Source organism: Felis catus, chromosome E1, assembly GCF_018350175.1.
Source record: "Felis catus isolate Fca126 chromosome E1, F.catus_Fca126_mat1.0, whole genome shotgun sequence".
NCBI classification, from domain to species: domain Eukaryota; kingdom Metazoa; phylum Chordata; class Mammalia; order Carnivora; family Felidae; genus Felis; species Felis catus.
In genome coordinates this window covers 43,212,360-43,232,304 of record NC_058381.1, presented here as the reverse complement: position 1 = coordinate 43,232,304, position 19,945 = coordinate 43,212,360, and the positions used below count along the sequence as shown (strand labels likewise).

General features: G+C 55.4%; 1 protein-coding gene across 2 annotated transcripts in view; it reads left to right on the top strand.

The window, feature by feature from the left end:
* MAP3K14 (mitogen-activated protein kinase kinase kinase 14) overlaps positions 1–19,945 on the top strand; it is a 44,161-nt gene that overhangs the window by 22,333 nt on the left and 1,883 nt on the right. For both annotated transcript variants that reach the window (XM_023244524.2, XM_023244525.2), the window contains 14 exons: positions 1,602–1,874; positions 3,016–3,085; positions 4,692–4,902; positions 5,013–5,630; positions 6,821–6,958; positions 13,067–13,196; positions 13,383–13,514; positions 14,021–14,125; positions 15,782–15,945; positions 16,219–16,369; positions 17,321–17,695; positions 17,905–18,011; positions 18,442–18,586; positions 19,714–19,814. In XM_023244524.2, the coding sequence (XP_023100292.1) occupies positions 1,622–1,874; positions 3,016–3,085; positions 4,692–4,902; positions 5,013–5,630; positions 6,821–6,958; positions 13,067–13,196; positions 13,383–13,514; positions 14,021–14,125; positions 15,782–15,945; positions 16,219–16,369; positions 17,321–17,695; positions 17,905–18,011; positions 18,442–18,586; positions 19,714–19,814 (2,700 nt within the window). In that variant the 5' untranslated portion in view covers positions 1,602–1,621. The remainder of the gene's footprint in view (positions 1–1,601; positions 1,875–3,015; positions 3,086–4,691; positions 4,903–5,012; positions 5,631–6,820; positions 6,959–13,066; positions 13,197–13,382; positions 13,515–14,020; positions 14,126–15,781; positions 15,946–16,218; positions 16,370–17,320; positions 17,696–17,904; positions 18,012–18,441; positions 18,587–19,713; positions 19,815–19,945) is intronic.

Sequence of the window (19,945 nt, the reverse complement as noted above, 5' to 3'; positions counted from 1 at the left end):
AAAGAGGCTGAGATAGCTAGGCACTTGGAAGTCAGAACGCCCCTTAGACTTCTTAAGTTCATCAGGTAACGAGACCTCCCATCCAGCCTCCTCAGCATCCGAATTCGGGGTCACACCCAAGCATCTGTGCTGAAAGCTGGAGCTGCTCTGACTTCAAAGCCAGCAGACCCTTGAAGGCAGAGATGAAAGGATCAAGTTAGTAGTGACCAACAAGCCCATCCCACCCTCACCCTCCCGCTCAGTGGGGCTGGTTCAGTGCTTTGTGGCCATTGCAGGGAGGCAGACTCCAGAGGAAGAGGGCTTCGGCCTTGAGATGCCCAGCCCCCCACCGTCCCATGTCAGCTTCTAGCCACCCAGGGCAAAGGGCCAGCGGTGTAGAGGTTCGCCCTCACATGGCCTGCCTTTCTGCCCCACAAGCACATGGAGGCGTGTTCCGGAATGAGTGCACTTACAGCAGGGAACACTGCCGTCTGTTAGCAATAGCTTTAGACCAACCTGCCAGCAGAGAGCACTTAATTAAAAACCTGTCTGAATGTGATGCCTTCTCAGGCTTGGTCTAAAGCAAGTCATGACCCAGGAGGGACCTACGCTTTGGGAGTCCACAGTCCTAGTCTTTAAAAAGGTTCCCAGATGGGAGCAATCCCAGATCGGCGCAGATCTCTTTCCTGACAGTTCTAGTCCACATGCCGTTTGCACAGATTGCCTCAGCGCCGGGCTCCCACCCCCTTGGGGCTTCCAGGGAACACACAGGGCCGCTGGAGAGAGAGCCCAGAGAGTTGAAGCCCTGTGCTTTGTCTTCAGACTTCTAGAGGTACAGGTTGGCGTTGGGGGCTCTAATACAAATTCCACTACTAATGTTGCCTGGAAGAATGAGGATACGTAGGTTGTCGGCAAATGAGTATTACAGATGGAAGCATGGCAGTTCCTTCTGGAAGGCCACAGACAGATGTGTCCTGGGAAAGGAGTCGAGTGCAGGCGCTGTCATTTGCATGCTGATTTTTAGACTTTGTAACATTTCGTGTGTGTGTGTGTGTGTGTGTGTGTGATGTATATATGCACACATAAATCTATATACACACACGCACATACATTTATCTACCTCCTGCAAGAGAACAAAAACTTAATTCTCCCCATTTGGAAAAGAGCCATCGTGGCCAGTGTAGACATGTCCTCTAAGAAGGTGAGGTTTGTGTAGAGTCAGTGGGGTGACTGGCAGTTTTGGAGTATGGAATGTACCACCGTGTTCTGAGGGAGCAAAATTCACCATAAAACGAACCACAGAAAACGATTCGGCCAGTATTTGTAAAAGCAAGAATGAACCAATCCCAGATGTCGGTGCCGTGGTGGTTCTGGAGGAAGTGGGCTGGAATCCTCCTTGTGGCCCGAGTGGGGGAGTCTGTTTGTGGTGGTGTGTTGACAGGACCAGGGGTGGGGGCCTGTGCCACAAGGAACAAGAAAGGTTGACTCCTTCGTCACTTGGGCTGTTGGGAAGGTAAATGTATGAGGCAGAGAGCCTTTCCCCCCGCTTTTCTCCTCCCACCCAGCCTGGCCCGGGGCCCCGTGGGATCCGAGGGTGACCTGCTCTGCGTCTGGTCCCTCAGGGCGAGCGTGAGCCTGGGAGATGGCAGTGATGGAAATGGCCTGCCCAGGCGCCCCTGGTTCGGCGGCCGGGCAGAAGGAGCTCGCCAAGGCCAAGGAGAAGACACAGGCGATGGGCAAGAAGCAAAACCCCACCAACAAGCTCGAGGCCGTAGAGAAGAGCCCTGTGTTCTGCGGGAAGTGGGATATCCTGAACGACGTGATCACCAAAGGCACAGCCAAGGAAGGCTCCGAGGGAGGACTGGCCGCCATCTCCATCATCGCGCAGGCCGAATGTAAGGGCCCGGGCTGGGGACAGAGAGGGCAGGTGGGCGGGCCTCCAGGTGGGCACGGTCCCTGCGCCAGGGTGGCACGGCACAGGGGTGGGAGGTCAGGGCAGCGGCTCTCTGAGATTTTCACAAGACACGGCCTGGGGGGTAGGCCAAGAATGAGTCGAAGCAGGAGCCGTAACGGTGCCGGGGAACAGAGCACAGAAGGGAGGAGTGGCGCGGGGAGGCTTTTGCCTGTCATGACCAGAGCAGGGGAAGAGAGCTGGGAGGCTTCACAGGTCCTAGGGCTCTTGGCAGGATCGTCAGGCAGGCCATTAGCCTTGTGCTGTGACCTTGGGCAGCCTGAGCATCTCTGGAGAGGCCCCAGACAGGAAAGGCCAGGTCTCCTGGAAAGCCCCTCTGGGGCCTGTAGGCCCTTCACCACCTTCCATGCTGAGGTGGCCCCACCCTAGAGAATGAACACCTGCTCTTGGGCCTGCTGAGCCAGTTGAGGGGACATAGGCCACTCCAGGGCGGGGCCTGGTCTGGTCCTTTCTGCTTCCACCCAAGATACTTCAAAATGACTCTGCCTGGTGACTGCCGCCAGAGCCTGAGAAACCCCCAGGTGCCTGGGTGAGGCCAGAAGTCCTCCTCTCTCTCTCCCCCGCCCTCCAAGAGGCTCCCCCCTCTCGGGGGAGAGCCTGGCAGCTCGTGGTGGCATTTTCCCACCTATACACATCTTGCCCTGAGTTCCGCTTCCTTCTGGCTGGTTTTTGAGAAGCGATGAGAGAATACAAATTAAAACGGAGTGAGCGAGATGCCCGTGGTCATAATACACGCATTTACACACATAACAGACGTCCACAAGAGCTGATACTTTACTGAACTGTTACTATGTGCCGGGCAGTCCGTTGGGTGTGTTATGTGTTATATAGATCATCTCAGTTAAGGGCCACGGTGAAGTGAGGTGGGCACCCTTATCACCCCCTATTATCAGCATGCCCTTTGCTCTTGCTGGCAGGGGGGGTGGGCCGGCAGGCAGGTGACGAGGCCGAGGCACGGCAGCCCAAGAGGGTATCCGTGAAATGTCCGTCTCCTCAGTGCCGAGTCCCTCTTCCTCCTTTCCTCCTTTCTGCCTGTCCAACCTCTCTTTTCCTTGACTCACAAGGTGAGAACAGCCAAGAGTTCAGCCCTACCTTTTCAGAGCGGATTTTCATCGCCGGGTCCAAACAGTACAGGTAAGGAGGCCAGCTTGCATGGGGCCCGGGGAACTGAAACCGCGTCATCCCTCCTCCCCCAGCTGCTCGATCAGGCCGCTCCCAAGTGACCCCTGGCTCCCTCCTCCAGCACCTGTGGTTCAGCTCTTGGAGCCCGCCCAGGCTTTCCTGGCTGAACCGCTCTGTCAGCCAAAGAAGCTTTTCAAAAAGCTTTTCATGGCGTGTGGATGACTGCCTCTGGGTCCCATCAGCTTGACGTTTTATTTTTATTCTCCTCGGAGTCCTTGCTGCTCCCCCTCGTTTCCCATCAATAGGGAGGGTGCTGGGAACAGGAGTCTTTTTCCCACTGGTGCGTGACCATGAGTGCAGGCGCCGAGGGGCCGCTCGAACTATGAGAGAAACCTGCTGGTGTCTCTTCCCCTTCGAGACACACCCAAGGAGGGATGAAGGTTTGGGATCAGAAAGGGACCGACGGATTCACAGCTGGGGGGCCCCGTGGAAAGGAGGCTAGAAGGGGGCTCAGTCTGCTCCCCAGGCTCCCCATCCCCAAAGATGGTTTTTGGCCAACTGCAGGTTGAACCTGGAAAACAGTTCCCTCCTCTACCAACAGACGGACTTTTTTATCATGGGGATTTGGAAAGCGTTCGTGATGAAAAGGTTGTGGGGAAGGCTGCTGCTTTTGCACCAAGAAATGTTCAGTGTTTGATCCGATTCCTTATGCCGCCCCAGACGCCTTTCGGCCCAGAGTAGGGTGTTTCTGATGGGCCCATTTCTTTCAGGTGCCTGGGAGAAGCCCATAGGCCTCTAGCAGTCCCCCCCACCCCACCCCCCACCCAAGACTGGTGTGAGTCTGCCTCCTTTGCGGGGGGCAGAAGATGAGGCCATTTGGGAGGGGGCAGCTAAGGTTGCGGCTTTTTCAGACACTTCTGTGGCCAATGCCTTAATGCCTGGCAGGGGGAAAGCCAGCTTGGATCCATGGTGGTAGTGAGCCTGTAGGCTGTCGGAGGAGGGGAGGCTCCCCTGATACCAGGCATCAGCCCAGCCACGATGTCTGTTTATACAGCAACTTACATTCCCAGAAACCAGGTATCTCCAGGAACCAGTGCGGGGGGGTTGGTGCCCAAACTCAACTGTCCCTCTGTCCAGAGGCAACAGAAACAGACTGTTGTCAGAGCTGAGAATGCCCGCTGGGGAGTGTGGCCCTCCTAGCCACACGCCCCCCGACCCCGGGACCTCTCCAGGGGCAGCCCACCCTGGAGAGCGGTGAGAGAACCTCACCCCCTCCCATTCCCCGGCCCCCCCCCCAGAGAGCCGTGTGCGCCCCATCACGGTAGTAATAGCTGCTGTCTATCGGAAGCTTGCCTTGGGATCAGGCGCCGAGGTAGGCTTTCTAAATGAGCGGTTTCCTTTAAACCTCATCTTCCTCTGCATGGCAGGAAATCCTACATCCATTTTATAAATGAGAAAATGGAGGCTCCTTGGGGCTTAGGAACTCACCCACGTTCACACAAGGACTCCCTGGGCTGGGATCTGAGCTCAGGTCTCCACGACTCTAACTGCAGTTACTCGAGCTGTTCCGCCTTCCTGCCTCCTCACACTCGACGTGCATATCCGTCCCTTTTGACAGCCAGTCCGAGAGTCTCGATCAGATCCCCAACAATGTGGCCCACGCAACCGAGGGCAAAATGGCCCGTGTGTGTTGGAAGGGGAAGCGTCGCAGCAAAGCCCAGAAGAAACGCAAGAAGAAGAGCTCCAAGTCCCTGGCTCAGGCGGGAGCGGCCTTGGCCAAACCCCTCCCCAGAACCCCGGAGCAGGAGAGCTGCACTGTCCCCGTGCAGGTGAGCCCCGCCAGCGCCCCCCAGACCCCAGGCTCGTGGGGCCTTCGGGACGGTGCCCGTGCCTCAGCCTGGCCCTGTGTATGTACTACCACCTGTGTTTTCCCCCACAGGAGGATGAGTCCCCACTGGGCCCTCCATATGTGAGGAACGCCCTCCAGTTCACCAAGCCTCTGAAGGAGCCGGGCCTCGGCCAACTCTGTTTCAAGAAGCTCGAGGAGGGCCTGCGGCCGGCACTGCCTCGATCAGAACTCCACAAACTGATCAGCCCCTTGCAATGTCTAAATCACGTGTGGAAACTCCACCACCCCCAGGATCTAGGCCCCCTGCCCCAGCCCACTCACCCCTTCCCCTACAGCAGACTGCCCCATCCCTTCCCGTTCCACCCTCTCCAGCCCTGGAAACCTCACCCCTTAGAGTCCTTCTTCCTAGACAAACTGGCCTGCATAGACAGCCAGCAGCCCCTGTCCGGCCCCCACCTGGGCAAACTGGCCTGTGTGGACAGTCAGAAGCCTGTGCCCGGCCCACACCTGGAGCCGGGCTGCCCGCCCCGGGGCCCGTATGACAAGTTTTCTGTGGAGGAGTACATGGTACATGCCCTGCAAGGCAGTGTGAGCTCAGGCCAGGCCCACAGCCTGGCCAGCCTGGCCAAGACCTGGTCGGCAGGAGGTTTCAAGCCCCAGAAGCCCAGCCCTGAAACGATGGACAGCGAGGGGGTCCTGCTGACAGAGGTAAGCCATCCCCCAAACACAGGTACATGTACCACCGGCTCTGGGGCCCAGAGCAGCAGCCGGCCGTCAGGCGGGACCTGTTCTGGGGGGTGGGGGGGGGGGCGAAGCATCACTGGAAACCTGCCAGACCCTTTTTACTTCCCACCTTTGCGGGGAGTCGGGGCAGGGGGGGAGTGGGGCGGGGCGTAGTCTTCACTCTGTATCGAAGTATCTGTATCGTCATCAGATAGTCGGAAAGTGCTCATTCCTGGCGAGAGGCGGTATCCCCTGCTCCACCTCCAGATCATTCTTCAGGCTTTTTAGATATTTCTGCTTTGAGTTCTTCTGAAGTTATTGCCGAACTTATTAAGTTATTGCTGAAGAGAGTGTGTGTGTGTGTGTGTGTGTGTGTGTGTTGAATGATACACATACTGAGAAAGAGGAATAAGCAAGCATCAACTGCACATGTTCCCTCCTGACCCCTGCTATGAAAGACGAGGATTTTGACCATCTGCATATCCCCCTGGCCTTCCTCTTTCCCTCCAGTGCTCTGCTGGAGAGCTTTATAACTCTAAGATGATTTTACCAGACTTCAATTTCTGGGGTTTATTCCATCCATCTTTGACATGATCCCTTGTCCCCCACCCCTCTTCATGATCTCTTCCCTTTCTTCTACCTTATAGCTTCGGAGCTATACTTCTGGTCAAGGTTGTTGATAGTTCCATTTTTTTTAAGTTTGATTTATTTATTTTGAGAGAGGGGTTGGGGGCCGGGGGTGGGGCAGAGAGAGAGGAGAGAGAATCCCATGCAGGCTCCGCCCTATCAGTGCAGAGCCCCGTGCGGGGCTCAAACCCATGACCTGAGCCAAAGTCAAGAGTCTGACACTTAACCGGCTGAGCCTCCCAGGCGCCCCGACAATTCCATTTGTGTCCCACAACCGCAAGTCTGGGGAGAAGGATCTTTCGCCACAAGGGTCGGCTTAGCTTGGGCAGCCGGCGAGGCTGTCCACTGCCTTCGCTTTATTGCTGTAACTCCCTCTGGTCCTGCCCCTGCAGAGCCGTGCCTCAGACCCGGGGGTGTCTCTGGTGGTGAGGGCTCTGCCCCAGCAGCCTGGCAAGGACGACCAGCCAGAGAGCCTTCCTCACTGTAACCCTTTGTCCCGCCCGCTGCCCTGGTCACTGAAACTGGCTTCTGTCTCCTGCCAACCCCAGAAACTCAAGCCGGTGGATTATGAGTACCGAGAGGAGGTCCACTGGGCCACGCGCCAGCCCTGCCTGGGCAGAGGCTCCTTCGGAGAGGTGCACAGGATGCAGGACAAGCAGACTGGCTTCCAGTGTGCGGTCAAAAAGGTAGGCCCGAAAGAAAAAGGTGCGCCTGGGCTCCGGGGGCTGCAGAGGGAAGCCAGGCAGGTGGCCTGTCGTGTTCCTTCTGCTTTCTTTCAAGGGCAATCACAGGGCAGCCATGGCTCTGGCTTGTTAACAGAGCCTGGCTGTCGCTGGGCACCCTGGGGTCAGCTGGAGCCGGAAGGGAGCAGTCTCGGTCACATGTCCCGGCCTGGGAGCTGCACTTGGTGTGCGTGTGTCAGATGGAGTATGCAAGTGTGCACGCGTCCTGGGCCACTCCTGATGCCGGGGCCCTTAGGGGCAAGTCCAAACCTGGAAGGTGTTGGCTCGTCGTGCAATTCGTGTTGAGCTGAAACCCCTAAACCACATAGTGGGGCTGCTCACGCCTGGGCCAGAAGGTAAAAACCACCACAACAATAACCTGCCCCTAACGGGTGCCTCTTGGACGATGCCATGCGCTTGGGACGTCAGATCTGATTTCGGTTTGGGCTCTGCCTCCTGCTGGTGGGAATAATAGGTCCTGGGAGGTGGACCTTATGAGGAAATGAGACTTAGCAAGAGACCCAGGCTTGGCTAGCTCCAGAGTCTGGCTACGATCCACTCTGTAGGAAGTGGGCAGGGGAAGAGACTCATGGTCCTGGGAATCGACGGGAGCAGGGGCGTGAATCGCCTCCCCTGCTCCCTCGTTTCACCGGGGTAGAACCGGGGACCGGAGAAGGCAGCGTGCCTTGTCTGGAACCGTAGAGCTGGGCCTGGAACTGAGGCCTCCTTGTGCCGCAGCAGAACACAGACCTTGGTGCTGGCCCTGCTCCCCTTCAGGTGTCTTTTCTCCTACCCCCACCCTCAGTTCACCTTGACTGGAAGCCACCTTGTCCTCGGCCCAAACTCAGCCTCAGAGCTAGCGCCCAGGACCGCAAGAGGCTGAAATGAGAAACGTTTCGAGGGGCCGTTTTCTTGGCCCGTGACAAAAGGAAATAAGCTAGCTCTCCGGTAGACCTTGTTTTCCAGCAGGTCTTGTCAGGGACCCTCTGCTCCCCCCAAAGGGAAGAGGACCAAAGGCACTCTCAGCCCCGCGGCTGCTTGTGGCTTTCAGCGGTGAGGACGCAAATCGTGATGTGAATACCCTGAATACCCTGGCTTCCTTGGCTTGTAGGTGGGCCGGGATGTTACAGTTGGAGAGCTTGGGCCCCCGGGTGATGGGCTGAGAGGGGGACTATCCGTAGGTATTACCCCAAACTTCAGACACACTGTGTCAACGGAGCGGGCCCCACCCCCGCCTCCCCCCGCCGGCCCAGGCACGTGCTGAGTGCCCGCCAGCGTGGGCCGGCATTTCCCACTGGGTGCCAAGGCCATGTGCCCTCCCCGGGCCATCGGAGAAGGCTCAGCTGTCCCTCCTGAAGGCTGGGTGGGAGGAGAGCGAGAGTATGAGGTGTCCTGGAGTCCAGTGCCCAGCGCTGGGGGAGCTTAGTCACTGGGCTTCTCAGCTGTCGCCCTGCTGAGGTTCTCCGGGGTCCCAGGCAACAAGGAAAACAACCCTGATATAGTAGAAGACAGATACTCCATTTCTCACCTCCCCAAGGCAGGCGGAAAAGCTCCAAGCACAACGAGTAGGCTCCCCAGGGCCAGAACTGGCCGCTTCCAGAATCTGCCTCCCCGACCCAAGAGCTCAGTGGGGTGGCTTTGGGGCCGCCCACACAGCTGCCATCGGGTGGGCAGACAGCCCCTCCTTTCTCTCCTTTTTCTGGGGGGGGGGGGCGGGATGTAGAGCAGGCACTGGGGGAGGGGGCAGGGATCAGAGGTCAGAGCGGGTCTGTGCACTCTCCAGTGTTCCCTGAGGAAGATCCAGCATGTGGAACAACAGCACTTCCTTGGTCCTCCTTCTAGAACATCCATGGCCTCGGGTCAGATGCTGACTGGTCACAAGTCCAGGGTTTAACGCACGGGGGTCTGTTCACTTTGTTAAGGCCTTGTTTGATCTTTTAATGGCAAATAAACACAGGCTCATTATAGAAGATTTCAAAGGATACCCCAAAACACAAAAGTCCTTGTTCCCCAATCCCGTTCGCAGAGGCAGCTGCCCTTTGACATCTTTTTAGACTTTTTATGCATACATAAACATGGAGTTGCTTTTATTAAAACGAGACTACTCTAGAGGCTGTCCTGTGCCATATTTTCCATGTGATCGCATATCGTGGACACAGTTCCTTATTGGTACCTCCATGTCTCTCTAGTGCTTTTTATCAGCCGACGTAGAAGTTCGTATCCTCGCCAGTGGATGAATTTATAGAACGTGTGAACTCCTGGAACTTTGTTCAATGGTGTATCTGTGTGTGGCACACACATTTTGGATGGGGAAGCGTCCGTTGTCATGTATCAGGTGTTAAAGACGTCTGTGGCCCAAAGAGGGTTAAGAACCATTCATTTAAGAACATCTGGCTCCTGCATGGCGTTCTGGGAGCCTCCTTTTGACTCTGCCTCCGATTGGGTTAGTGTGGCCTTGGCCCAACCCAGCCGTTACCAAGCACCTGGTCTGTGCCAGATACGGCGCCAGGGGCTAGAGGCAAAGCTCCACACCCCCGGAAAGGCTTGGCAACGTTGTAATGGGGGATGGACATTTACATGGCAGAAAGGTGGTAGAAAGCAGCCGTCAGCAAGGTACACCAGTGAGGGCAGCCTGGACGAGCGCTGAGAAGGGGATCTAGGACGGAGGGAGAGTATCTCCATGGCGACGAGGAAATGGGGGGACCCCTCTGTTTATTCGACTACTGTGCGCCCAGTACTGTGAGTTACTTTTCACGTGTCTTACGTTCCCGGGATCTTTAAAAGAATTTACAGAATTGCTATTTTCCGCGTTTTTACTGATGAAATAAAATGGATACAAATACTGACCAAGAGGGAGAGTTTTAAGAAAGAAAAGTCAATCCCCAGTGTCAGCATGCAGGCAGTTAAGCGGGGGAAGTGGCTTGTGGACTTGGCAGTCAGGGGATTGCTGACCGCGTTCCCACCTACACGCTCCCGAACGTACGTGAGAACGTCCTGGATGTAAGAGCTGATACTCCTGGGAAGGCCTTCGGTGAGGCGGGGCAGCTGGCACCCCAGAGTCAGGCTTCCCCAACCAAAACCCCACCTCTGAGACTTCCTACCAGTGACCTTGGGCAAGTTATTTGTCCAGACTCTACCTTCCTCGTCTGTAAATTGGAGATAATGAGAATACCACCCCATAGGCTATTGTAAGATGTAAATAACGAATGCTCATAAAGTGCTTAGAGTGGTGCCTCGCATGTGTTCAGTGGGCAGTGAATATTAGTTTTCGTGAACACCCTCACCATAGTCCAGCCCCTTGCTTTAACAGATGAGGACCCTGAGGTCCAGGGAGGAGAGGTGGGCCAGCTGGGCGGCCGTGTGCTTTCTCTCCAGCTGCCCCGCTCGGGACTGCCCTTTCTGCTTGCTCTCCCTGGGGCTGGCACAGACTTCTCAATCACCTTATGTTTTGGAGTGTCCCCTCTGACCCGCCCCCACCCGGGTCTGGGTGAGAATTGAAAAAAAAAAAATTTTTTTAAGATTTTCATTTTTATTTATTTTTTATTTTTTTTTAATGTTTATTTTTGAGAGAGAGACACAGACATAGTGTGAGCAGGGAAGGGGCAGAGAGAGAGAGAGAGAGGGAGACTCGGAATCTGAAGCGGACTCCAGGCTCTGAGCTGTCAGCACAGAGCCCAAGGCAGGGCTCACAAACCGTGAGATCATGACCTGAGCCAAAGTCAGACACTTAACCAACTGAGCCACCCAGGCGCCCCCTAAAGATTTTTATTTTTAAGTAATTTCTACACCTAGCGTGGCTTGAACTTACAACTCTGAGATCAAGAGTCATGGGCTCTACTGACTGAGCCAGCCAGGTGCCCCTGGGTGAGAATGTTTTCAACATTACTGGAATACTCCAGAGGACTTATGGATTTCTTAAAAGTTAGGGCAGAGGTTCCCAGCCTTTCTTGGTTTGCAGCCCTTAGTGTCAGTAATTTTTCATGACACCCCAGGCCAAAACAAATACCTAAAAGTTCCGTTTATTAAAGTAATTAGGTCAAATAATAGTGTTTTTCCTAACAACTTAGTAGTCATTTGAATAACAATACACATAAGTTGAAAGGAAATTTCCTTCTGTTCTTAATCATAACTACTAATGGGATGTATGCCTCGTTGGGCACTGCACAACTTCTCAGAATTTTGAAATCAGATCAGACATCCTCAGCTTCATATCCTGCTTCCTATCCCCCCCCCAAAGTACTTGTGTCCCGGCAAGTTCCAAAAACCTAGCTTCGTAAAGATACATGGAAAGAATGGAGCGCAAGCTAATGTTGAAACTGAACTATCTTGAGGAGTAATTTACGCGGTGTCCCACAGACAGCCATCATCCCTGCTCCCCTCAAAAGTAAAACATCTTGGGGGCGCCTGGGTGGCCCAGTCGGTGAAGTGTCCGACTCTTGGTTTCGGCTCAGGTCATGAGCTCACGGTTTCGTGAGTTCAAGCCCCGTCTGGCTCTGCGCTGGCAGCGTGGAGCCTGCTTCGGAGGATTCTCTGCCCCTCTCCCCTCGTGCTCTCTCTGTCTCTCTCAAAATAAATAAACTAGAAAGAAAGAAAGAAAGAAAGAAAGAAAGAAAGAAAGAAAGAAAGAAAGAAAGAAAGAAAGAAAGAAAGAAGAAAAAGAAAAAGAAAGAAAGAAGAAAGAAAGAAAGAAAGAAAGAAAGAAAGAAAGAAAGAAAGAAAGAAAAAGAAAGAAAGAAAAACATCCTGCAGCACCCTGCCAAGTCCTCTGGGGTGCCCCAAACTGCTTCAGCTCCATTTGGGAGCCCGAGAGTTAAAGACCTTTGCTAGTACGAGTCCTGATGGTGAATTCATTCCAACTCAGGTTCAGAGCTGGAAACGCTGACAAAGAGTCAAAATTTCTGCAAGTTGATTAACCAGACCAGATACTCTGTAACCAGAAGAGAGACATTTTCCACTGATAGGCAAAAGTCCAAAAGCCCCACATTGTCAGGGCTCCTGCCAAGTCAGCATGTCTCCAAGCCAGACTGCCAGGTCCTGAGTGATTTCTTCCAGGCTGGTTTTGTTGCCACCGGCGCCCCCTGGTGGTACCTGTTAAGACTAACAGGAGAACCATCGGCAACCGGAAAGGAGAGGACAAGTGTCTGTTAGGACTTCTAAGTGTTTAATAAGTTGCTCTTATATGAGCTGGAGGGAGGAAGGGGGCAGCTAACATTTCCTGAGCACCCGCTGGTTGCGAGGCCTAGTGCTGGGTTATCATCCCTCCAAATCCTCACTCTACGCGGGAGCAGATGCCGCTGTCATCACCATTTGCACATGGAAACACAGCTTAAGGGACACACTCTACCTTTGGAAATGGCCAAGCCAGAGTCTCAGTCTAGGATGATTGTATCCTAGGCCTGTTTCTTCCCTCCTTGCTGTGCTCATCCCTACACAAAGGAGTGGGTGGTCCCTATGGGAGGGACCTTGGCCAAACCCCTCCCGTTAGAAGCCTCCTTTTGCCCAGATCCCGGGGAAACAGCTGCAAACAGAATAAACAGGCACTGCTCCGTCTACATGGGCACTTTAGCCTTCAGGGAAAAGACAAATAATTACGAGCTGAGAAAAGTGCTGAGGATCCAGAGGCACTGACAGAGCCAGGATCCTTGGCTGCCATTGGCTCTGGCTACAGATAAGATGGAAACCCAGCCTCTGAGGAGTAGACGTGGATGTTGATAAACAGAAGGTCTCATGTCCTCGAAATGGCCCAGACATTTGGGCTGGGGCAAAAAAAAAGTTCTGTGTTTGGCAGATTTGAGGATGGGCAGCGTGCCAGGAGCCTGGATAAGGGCTGTAGTCTTTGTGATTCCGTGTATTTCCACACACATCAGCAGTGCAGAATTTTAACCAAGCACTGGATGTTGAACCTGACCCCTCAGGGTATACAGTTTAGTCTCTGTGGCTCCAGTAGGCCCACCAGGGCCCTGCCTGGCCTCAGAATCGTCACTGGGAACATCAGCAGTCTCTGTGCAGGGGCACTGGGGAACCAGGCCTTGTCCCTCACCCTGACTCACAGCTACCTCTGCGCCCTGCCAGGTGCGCATCGAAGTGTTTCGGGCAGAGGAGTTGATGGCATGTGCAGGATTGACCTCACCCAGAATCGTCCCTCTGTATGGAGCTGTGAAGGAAGGTCCTTGGGTCAACATCTTCATGGAACTCTTAGAAGGTAAGGAGCCAGGTTCAGAGCCAAGGGTTGACCTTGGTCCCCAGTTATTCCATTTTTAATCTCTTGACCCTGCGACATCAGCCGGAAAGGCCTACTTTCCACCACCTGCCCTTTGAAGGCCTTTGCCCGTGGCCTGCTTGCAGGCCTGGAAATGCACCATGTAAAGACTGGCCGTTGGTCTCCTAGGTGGCTCGCTGGGTCAGCTCATAAAGCAGAAGGGCTGTCTGCCGGAGGACCGGGCCCTTTACTACCTAGGCCAGGCTCTGGAAGGGCTGGAGTACCTTCACACCCGAAGGATTCTGCACGGAGATATCAAAGGTGAGGCTTGTGCCCCCACCGCCCTGGTCCCCAGCGGCCTCCTCCTTCCTTACCTCAACCTGCCTGACTTGCTCCCAGATCTTCTGGGCCTGCCTGACCGTCCCCAGTGGCAGGTCCCACGTCAGGCTGGCAGGGCTGTGCTGGCAGGAGGGGGAAGTGTGTTCCCCAGGCCCTTAGCCTGGCACCCTAGTTGCCAGTGGGCAGTGCCTGCAGAGAACTGCAGATGGAGTTCCTAAGCACTGGTGACCACTGGGGGAGGGTGGGGGCAGCAGAGCTGAGTGGCAGTGTCCCAGGAGTAAACTGTCCCCAGACCTCAGAGATCCGCCTGCTCCCTGCCTCTAGCCCGAACTGATAAACCTCCTCCCTTCCTTATGACTAATAAAACTAATCAGAAGCAGGCAGCTGTCATGTAGGGTCAGCCAGAAACTGCCTCCCTGGAGGTCCAGATGGGGCTGGGGCCTGGAGTGACTCACCTGTTCCTCTTCTTCCCTGGGGTGGCCTGGCAGCTGACAATGTGCTCCTGTCCAGCGATGGGAGCCGTGCAGCCCTCTGTGACTTCGGCCATGCTGTGTGCCTTCAACCCGATGGCCTGGGGAAGTCCTTGCTCACGGGTAAGCCCCGCCTCCTGCCTCCCTCCCCCACGATGACAGTCACCACTAGCCTTCACGAAGCATTAGCCTTCTCCTGTGCTTTCTGTAATAGCGGTCAGAGGCGTGAACCCTTTTTGTCCACAGTATTTCAGCCTATCAGCAGCCCTAGGTTAGCAGAAAGCTTTTGTTACGCTTAAATGCAAGAATGAGTATCAGGTCCTTGTTTCTGATATTCCTGCTACACAGAGAAGGGAACGGAAAGGCTGGCCGCCTCTCATCCAGCCTTTTCTGGGTGGCTCGGCTCCCAGCCTGTGGCCTCAGCCGTCCTGGGCCTCTGAGCACAGTTTCTGGAAGCACAACACGAGGGCTGACCAAGAGGCCTGGGCTCTGTAGCTGGAGAAGCATCTGTTTTTAACTTAAATCTTCTGATTAGTAAAGTGATCCACATCCATTGTGACATATTTAGCAACTACAGAGTGAAGTGGTGTGGAAGAGGAGGGAAAAAGGAGCTACCCTGTTCCTCTTGCCCAGGGACATAATCACAAACATTGTAGATCACTCCTTCCACCTCCTTTTTTCCTTCCTGTACCTCGTTAAGGCCATTATAACACAATCCTGCTCTTTTTTCATTTATAGCGTTCAGCATAAGGTTATTTCCTCTTGAGCAAAGGAAAATCAACCTCTTATTTAGAGAGAGAGAGAGAGAGAGAGCAGGGAAAGGGCAGAGGGAGAGAATCCCAAGCAGGCTCCACAGTGTCAGCGCAGAGCCCCGTGTGGGGCTCGAACCCACGAACTGCAAGACCATGACCTGAGCCGAAACCGTGAGTCAGACGCCCAACCGAGCCACCCAGGCACCCTAGGCAAAAACCTTTTAGAAGTGATTCTCTGACAGGGCACCTGGGTGGCTCAGTCAGTTAAGTGCCAGACTTCGGCTCCGGTCATGATCTCATGGTTTGTGGGTGCCAGCCCCGTGTCAGGCTGTGTGCTGACAGCTCAGCGCCTGGGGCCTGCTTCAGATTCTGCGTCTCCCTCTCTCTCTCTCTCTGCCCCTCCTCTGCTCACCCTCTCTCTCTCAAAAATAAAAAGCATTAAAAATTTTTTTAAGTGATTCTCTATCATTAGAGGACTATCTTGGTCATTCTGAAGATGTATACTGAAAACAGACACCTGCCTGTATTATGAAAATAATTTCTTTTCGAAAACCTTTTGCAGAAAGTAGAACTAAGCAAAAATAAAAAATACAGATCACCAGAGTGGGGGAAACAACTTCCTATCTGGTATCGATCCTTCTAGTCTGCCTAGAAGTTTGTTTGGTTGTTGTTTTGTTTTTGTTTTTTTCACTTGCTAACATTGCGGGAACATCATAACCATTAATTAGTCTCCTGCCACATAATTTCGAACGCCCAGGCCCCTCCCCAGTGTTAAAAAGCACTCTAAGAGTTCGGGCCAATGGGTAGAGCCCATATTTTGGGTGATACCTTCTTTGTGCCAGTCTCCAGGGGAGCCCCTGACTTAGCTCATCCCCGGCAGATTTGAGCCGGAGGCTTTCTCTCTACTCGAGGCCCGTTAACAGAGACAAATTCAAGGTATCCCGGGAATTGACTGGTGTGGTCACTGCCAAGGCTCTTGCCCCCCAGAGTTCACGGTTGGCTTTTCTGCCTCACCTCACCCCCTCAGGGGACTACATCCCTGGCACAGAGACCCACATGGCTCCAGAGGTGGTGATGGGCAAGCCCTGTGATGCCAAGGTGGATGTGTGGAGCAGCTGCTGTATGATGCTTCACATGCTCAACGGCTGCCACCCTTGGACCCAGTACTTCAGAGGGCCACTGTGCCTCAAGGTCAGTGACAGCATGCGGGAGGGCCAGGAGGCCCACGGGCCCGGGGCTGCAGACTTGGGGCGGTCCCCATTTTGGCTGCTCTTCCGTGGCCGAGGGGAACAGGAAGAGGCCTCATCGTAAACGTGGGAGCCTCACTAAAACACTTGCCACCCAGATCAGTGGGCCCAAGGGGACATCCCAGGTGAGGGATCTCCTTAGGTTCATGGCAGGTCAGGGCTGTCTTCCACTCGTACGCTGGGTCCTGGGAAGTGAGCGTTGCCTTCTGACCCACAGATTGCCAGCGAGCCGCCGCCTGTGAGGGAGATCCCACCGTCCTGTGCCCCTCTCACGGCCCAGGCCATCCAGGAGGGGCTAAGGAAAGAGCCTGGGCACCGCGCGTCTGCAGTGGAGCTGTGGAGGAAGGTCAGCCTGGCCCTGCAGCATGGTAAGAAGCCCACACTAGCTGCAGGGGTGAGAGAGTCAACCCGGCCCATACCGACCCAGCACCAAAGAGATTCTCGCCGGGACATGCCGGAGGGCCCGCACTGCAGGGTCGTTTGCAGGAGAGGAGTAGGCTCAGTGGCGGGTCCCTTGCTGGGAGACTGGAAAGGCCAGAGGCAAGGGTGGTGGGCAGGGTGGGCCCCCTGGAGCACCACGCAGCAGTTAAAGCGACCCAGTGGCGCAGAGCAACCTGGCTGGATTTTGAAACCGTGGTGGGCTGGGGAAAAAGGAGACGGACAGAGCGAGGCCTCGAACACAATACCTTTTTTGTAAACGAGATATTGAAAAATAAAAACAACACACAGTTTGCAAGAACACGATCGAACCCAAAGTGACACAGCAAATATAATAGAAGGTCGCGGGGGGGGGGGGGGGGGCGGAGGGGGGGGCGGTGCAAGGGAGAGGCAGTGGTTATGGGAATGAAAGGGGAATACATAAAACAGGAGAGAGATCCTGAATGCCCCCCCCACAAAACATAGATGAACTGCCCCCCCCCCCATTCCAGAGAAAGCGTGGAGTGTGGGGAAGAAGGGGTAAGAGAGGTGGGGGCGGGGCGGGGCGGGTGGTCAAGGAGGCCAGCGTACATGGGAACTCAAAGTTGGTGTTACCTCGGAGCTGTTTTTAAATCTTTACCATTTACAAAGTCCTTCTCTGGAGCCAATTCTGGCATTTTTAAATTTGTGATGGTTACCTAGAAGGAAAATAGAATAAAAGACAGAAATACCATCCTGCTCCCACTGTGGGAGGCCGTCTTACGGAAGAGGCTGCCTCCGAGACCTCAGCGTCCCCTAGTGGGGCAAGGGCCCTCCGTCACTGCTTGCCTCCAGCCCTCTGCTCGGGAAGGGCCACCTGGCCGGTGCTGTTTCCACCTCACCGCCTGTGCTCTGTTTTGTAGTGGGAGGTCTGAGGAGCCCTTGGAGGGGAGAGTATAAAGAGCCAAGACATCCGCCGCCACACCAAGCCCATCCGCCGCCCAGCCAAGGCCACTCTCCCCGGACGCCACAGGCCCAGCCGAGGGAGCTCTCACCTGGGGCTCCGGGGCCCCAGCCAACCGAGGACACGAAAGGCGGGGCCCCTAAGCTCCAGCCTCCTCTACCCCCAGAACCCCCAGAGCGGAACAAGTCTCCAAGCCTGAACTGGGGCAAGGAGGAGTCTGGAACATGGGAACCATTACCTCTGTCCTCCCTGGACCCGGCCCCTGCCAAAAACCCCAGCTCGGCGGAGCGGAAGGCGACCTTCCCAGAGCAGGAGCTGCAACAACTGGAAATAGGTATGGGCGGCCACGGCTGCGACCTCTGGGTCCCCGCGCACAGACCTGGGCCTCCCCCAAGGCCCGGGCTTCATCCCCTGCGCAGCCAGCGTGGGCTCTCTTCTAGGCCCTTCCCTCAGAGGTCAGCTCCTGCGGTCCGTGCAGCCCCACACACAGCTGGGCCGGGCCACTCCCGGTCTTCCACAGCCATCCTCTGCCTTCCTCTCCAGAACTATTTCTGAACAGCTTGTCCCAGCCGTTTTCACTGGAGGAGCAGGAGCAGATTCTCTCGTGCCTCAGCGTCGACAGCCTCTCTCTGTCAGACGACAGCGAGAAGGTAAGCCGGCCGGGGACCCAGGGCCGGGGCACGGAGCTTTGTGTCCAGCTGGTGAGGGGGCTGTGTGCAAGCAGTGGCGAAGGGAGGCTGGTGGGGGGTCACCCCTTCCTTCTGGAAGGGCTCCCCACCGGGGCAGGGTGTCGCGCTCGCTCAGGATGAGCCAATCCGTCTCCAACGCACCTGGGGAACTGGGGAACCGTTTGGCTACTCGCGATCGTGGGGATGGAGATTTGGGCTTGGGGCCCCCTGGAAGTACTCTTCACCGCCCCCTCCAGACCCCAGCTTAGCCCCAAAAGTGCCCAGTGGGGCCACGCTCCAGCCCGGGACATGAGCGGCTCCTCGCCCCCGAGCCCTTCCGCCCCAAGCCCCATCAAGGCCACAGATGGTTCCCCAGGCCCAGGGGCCTGAGTTGTGCCCTCTCTTGTTTCAGAACCCGTCAAAGGCCTCTCAGAGCTCGCGGGACACCCTGAGTTCCGGTGTGCACTCATGGAGCAGCCAGGCAGAGGCTCGCAGCTCCAGCTGGAACATGGTGCTGGCACGGGGACGGCCCACCGACACTCCAAGCTATTTCAATGGTACACCCCAATACTTGCCTGCCCAGCTGCCCCCACAGCACCTGATCGGCCTGCGACGAGGGAGTCCGAGGCAGTTTATGTCCCCCTTCTCCTGGAGCAGCGGGGGAAGGGAGAGGAAGGCACCGGGCGCCCGGACGGGAGGAGCCTGGCCACGAAGTCGGTCTAGAGCAAAGGCCCTGATTGTCCCAGAGCCTTCCCTGGTGGGGCAGTCAATGAAGGACCTGGCCCCTCATGGGTTGCCGATGGATTCTAGAAGGCCCCTACTGTGGGGCACAGAGCGGTCTCTCCTGGCCTAGCGTCAAGAAGTAAATAATGCCGTCCAAGGGGAACAGGAGGAACGAGGCCTTATGAGCATTTAAAAAAATTTTTTTTAATGTTTATTTATAATTTTTGAGAGAGAGAGAGAGAGAGCACAGGTGGCAGGGGGGCAGAGAGAGAGAGGGAGACACAGAATCCAAAGTAGGCTCCAGGCTCTGGGCTGTCGGCACAGAGCCCGACGTGGGGCTTGAACTCACGAACCGGGAGATCATGACCTGAGCCGAAGTCGGCCGCTTAACCGACTGAGCCACCCAGGTGCCCCGACCTCGTGAGCATTTTGATCGAGAACTCCGCAACAAGTTTGCTGGGATCCTCCTCTGGGATTTAAAGTCATTAAGACGAGAAAGAAAACATACATGGACTTGTTTTCAAGGGTGGCTGCGTAGGCTGTGTCGTGATTTTGATAGAACGAGGGTTTCATCAGCTCCCACTCTTACCAGGGCCGGTGTGACACATGGCATCAAGCCCCCGTGGCCTGGCCGACGGCTGTCCCAACTGAGGGGACATTACAGCCTAAGTTGCCCACAATCTAATTTAAGAGTCTCTGTTTCCACTTCCTTTTTGCTTTGTGTGCAGGTTGGAATACTAGTTCCCCATAAGAGCCAACCTTAGCTCTTTGCATCGTGCAGGCCAAATTCTAGATGTTGACAGAAAATTACCAGGAAGAGCTAGCAGGCGTAGAACATTAGGGCCACTCCAGCCTAAATGTCACATCGGCTTCCTCACAGCCATCCTGCGTCCCTCTCCGTGGGGCTCCTTACAGAGAGCCAGCAGCCACTCTCCTGACGGTCACCTTGCCTGCCTTCTAGGTGTGAAAATCCAAATACAGTCTCTCAACGGCGAACACCTGCACATCCGGGAGTTTCACCGGGTCAAGGTGGGGGACATCGCAACAGGCATCAGCAGCCAGGTAAGGGGACAGGTGCACACTTAAGAGGCAGAGTCCCAGAAGTCAGTGTACCTGGCCCAGCCCTCCAGGGGGAAGGCTTTTGAATAAGTAGAAATGGCACAGTAGGGAATAGTTGACTTCGGTTATCCCCC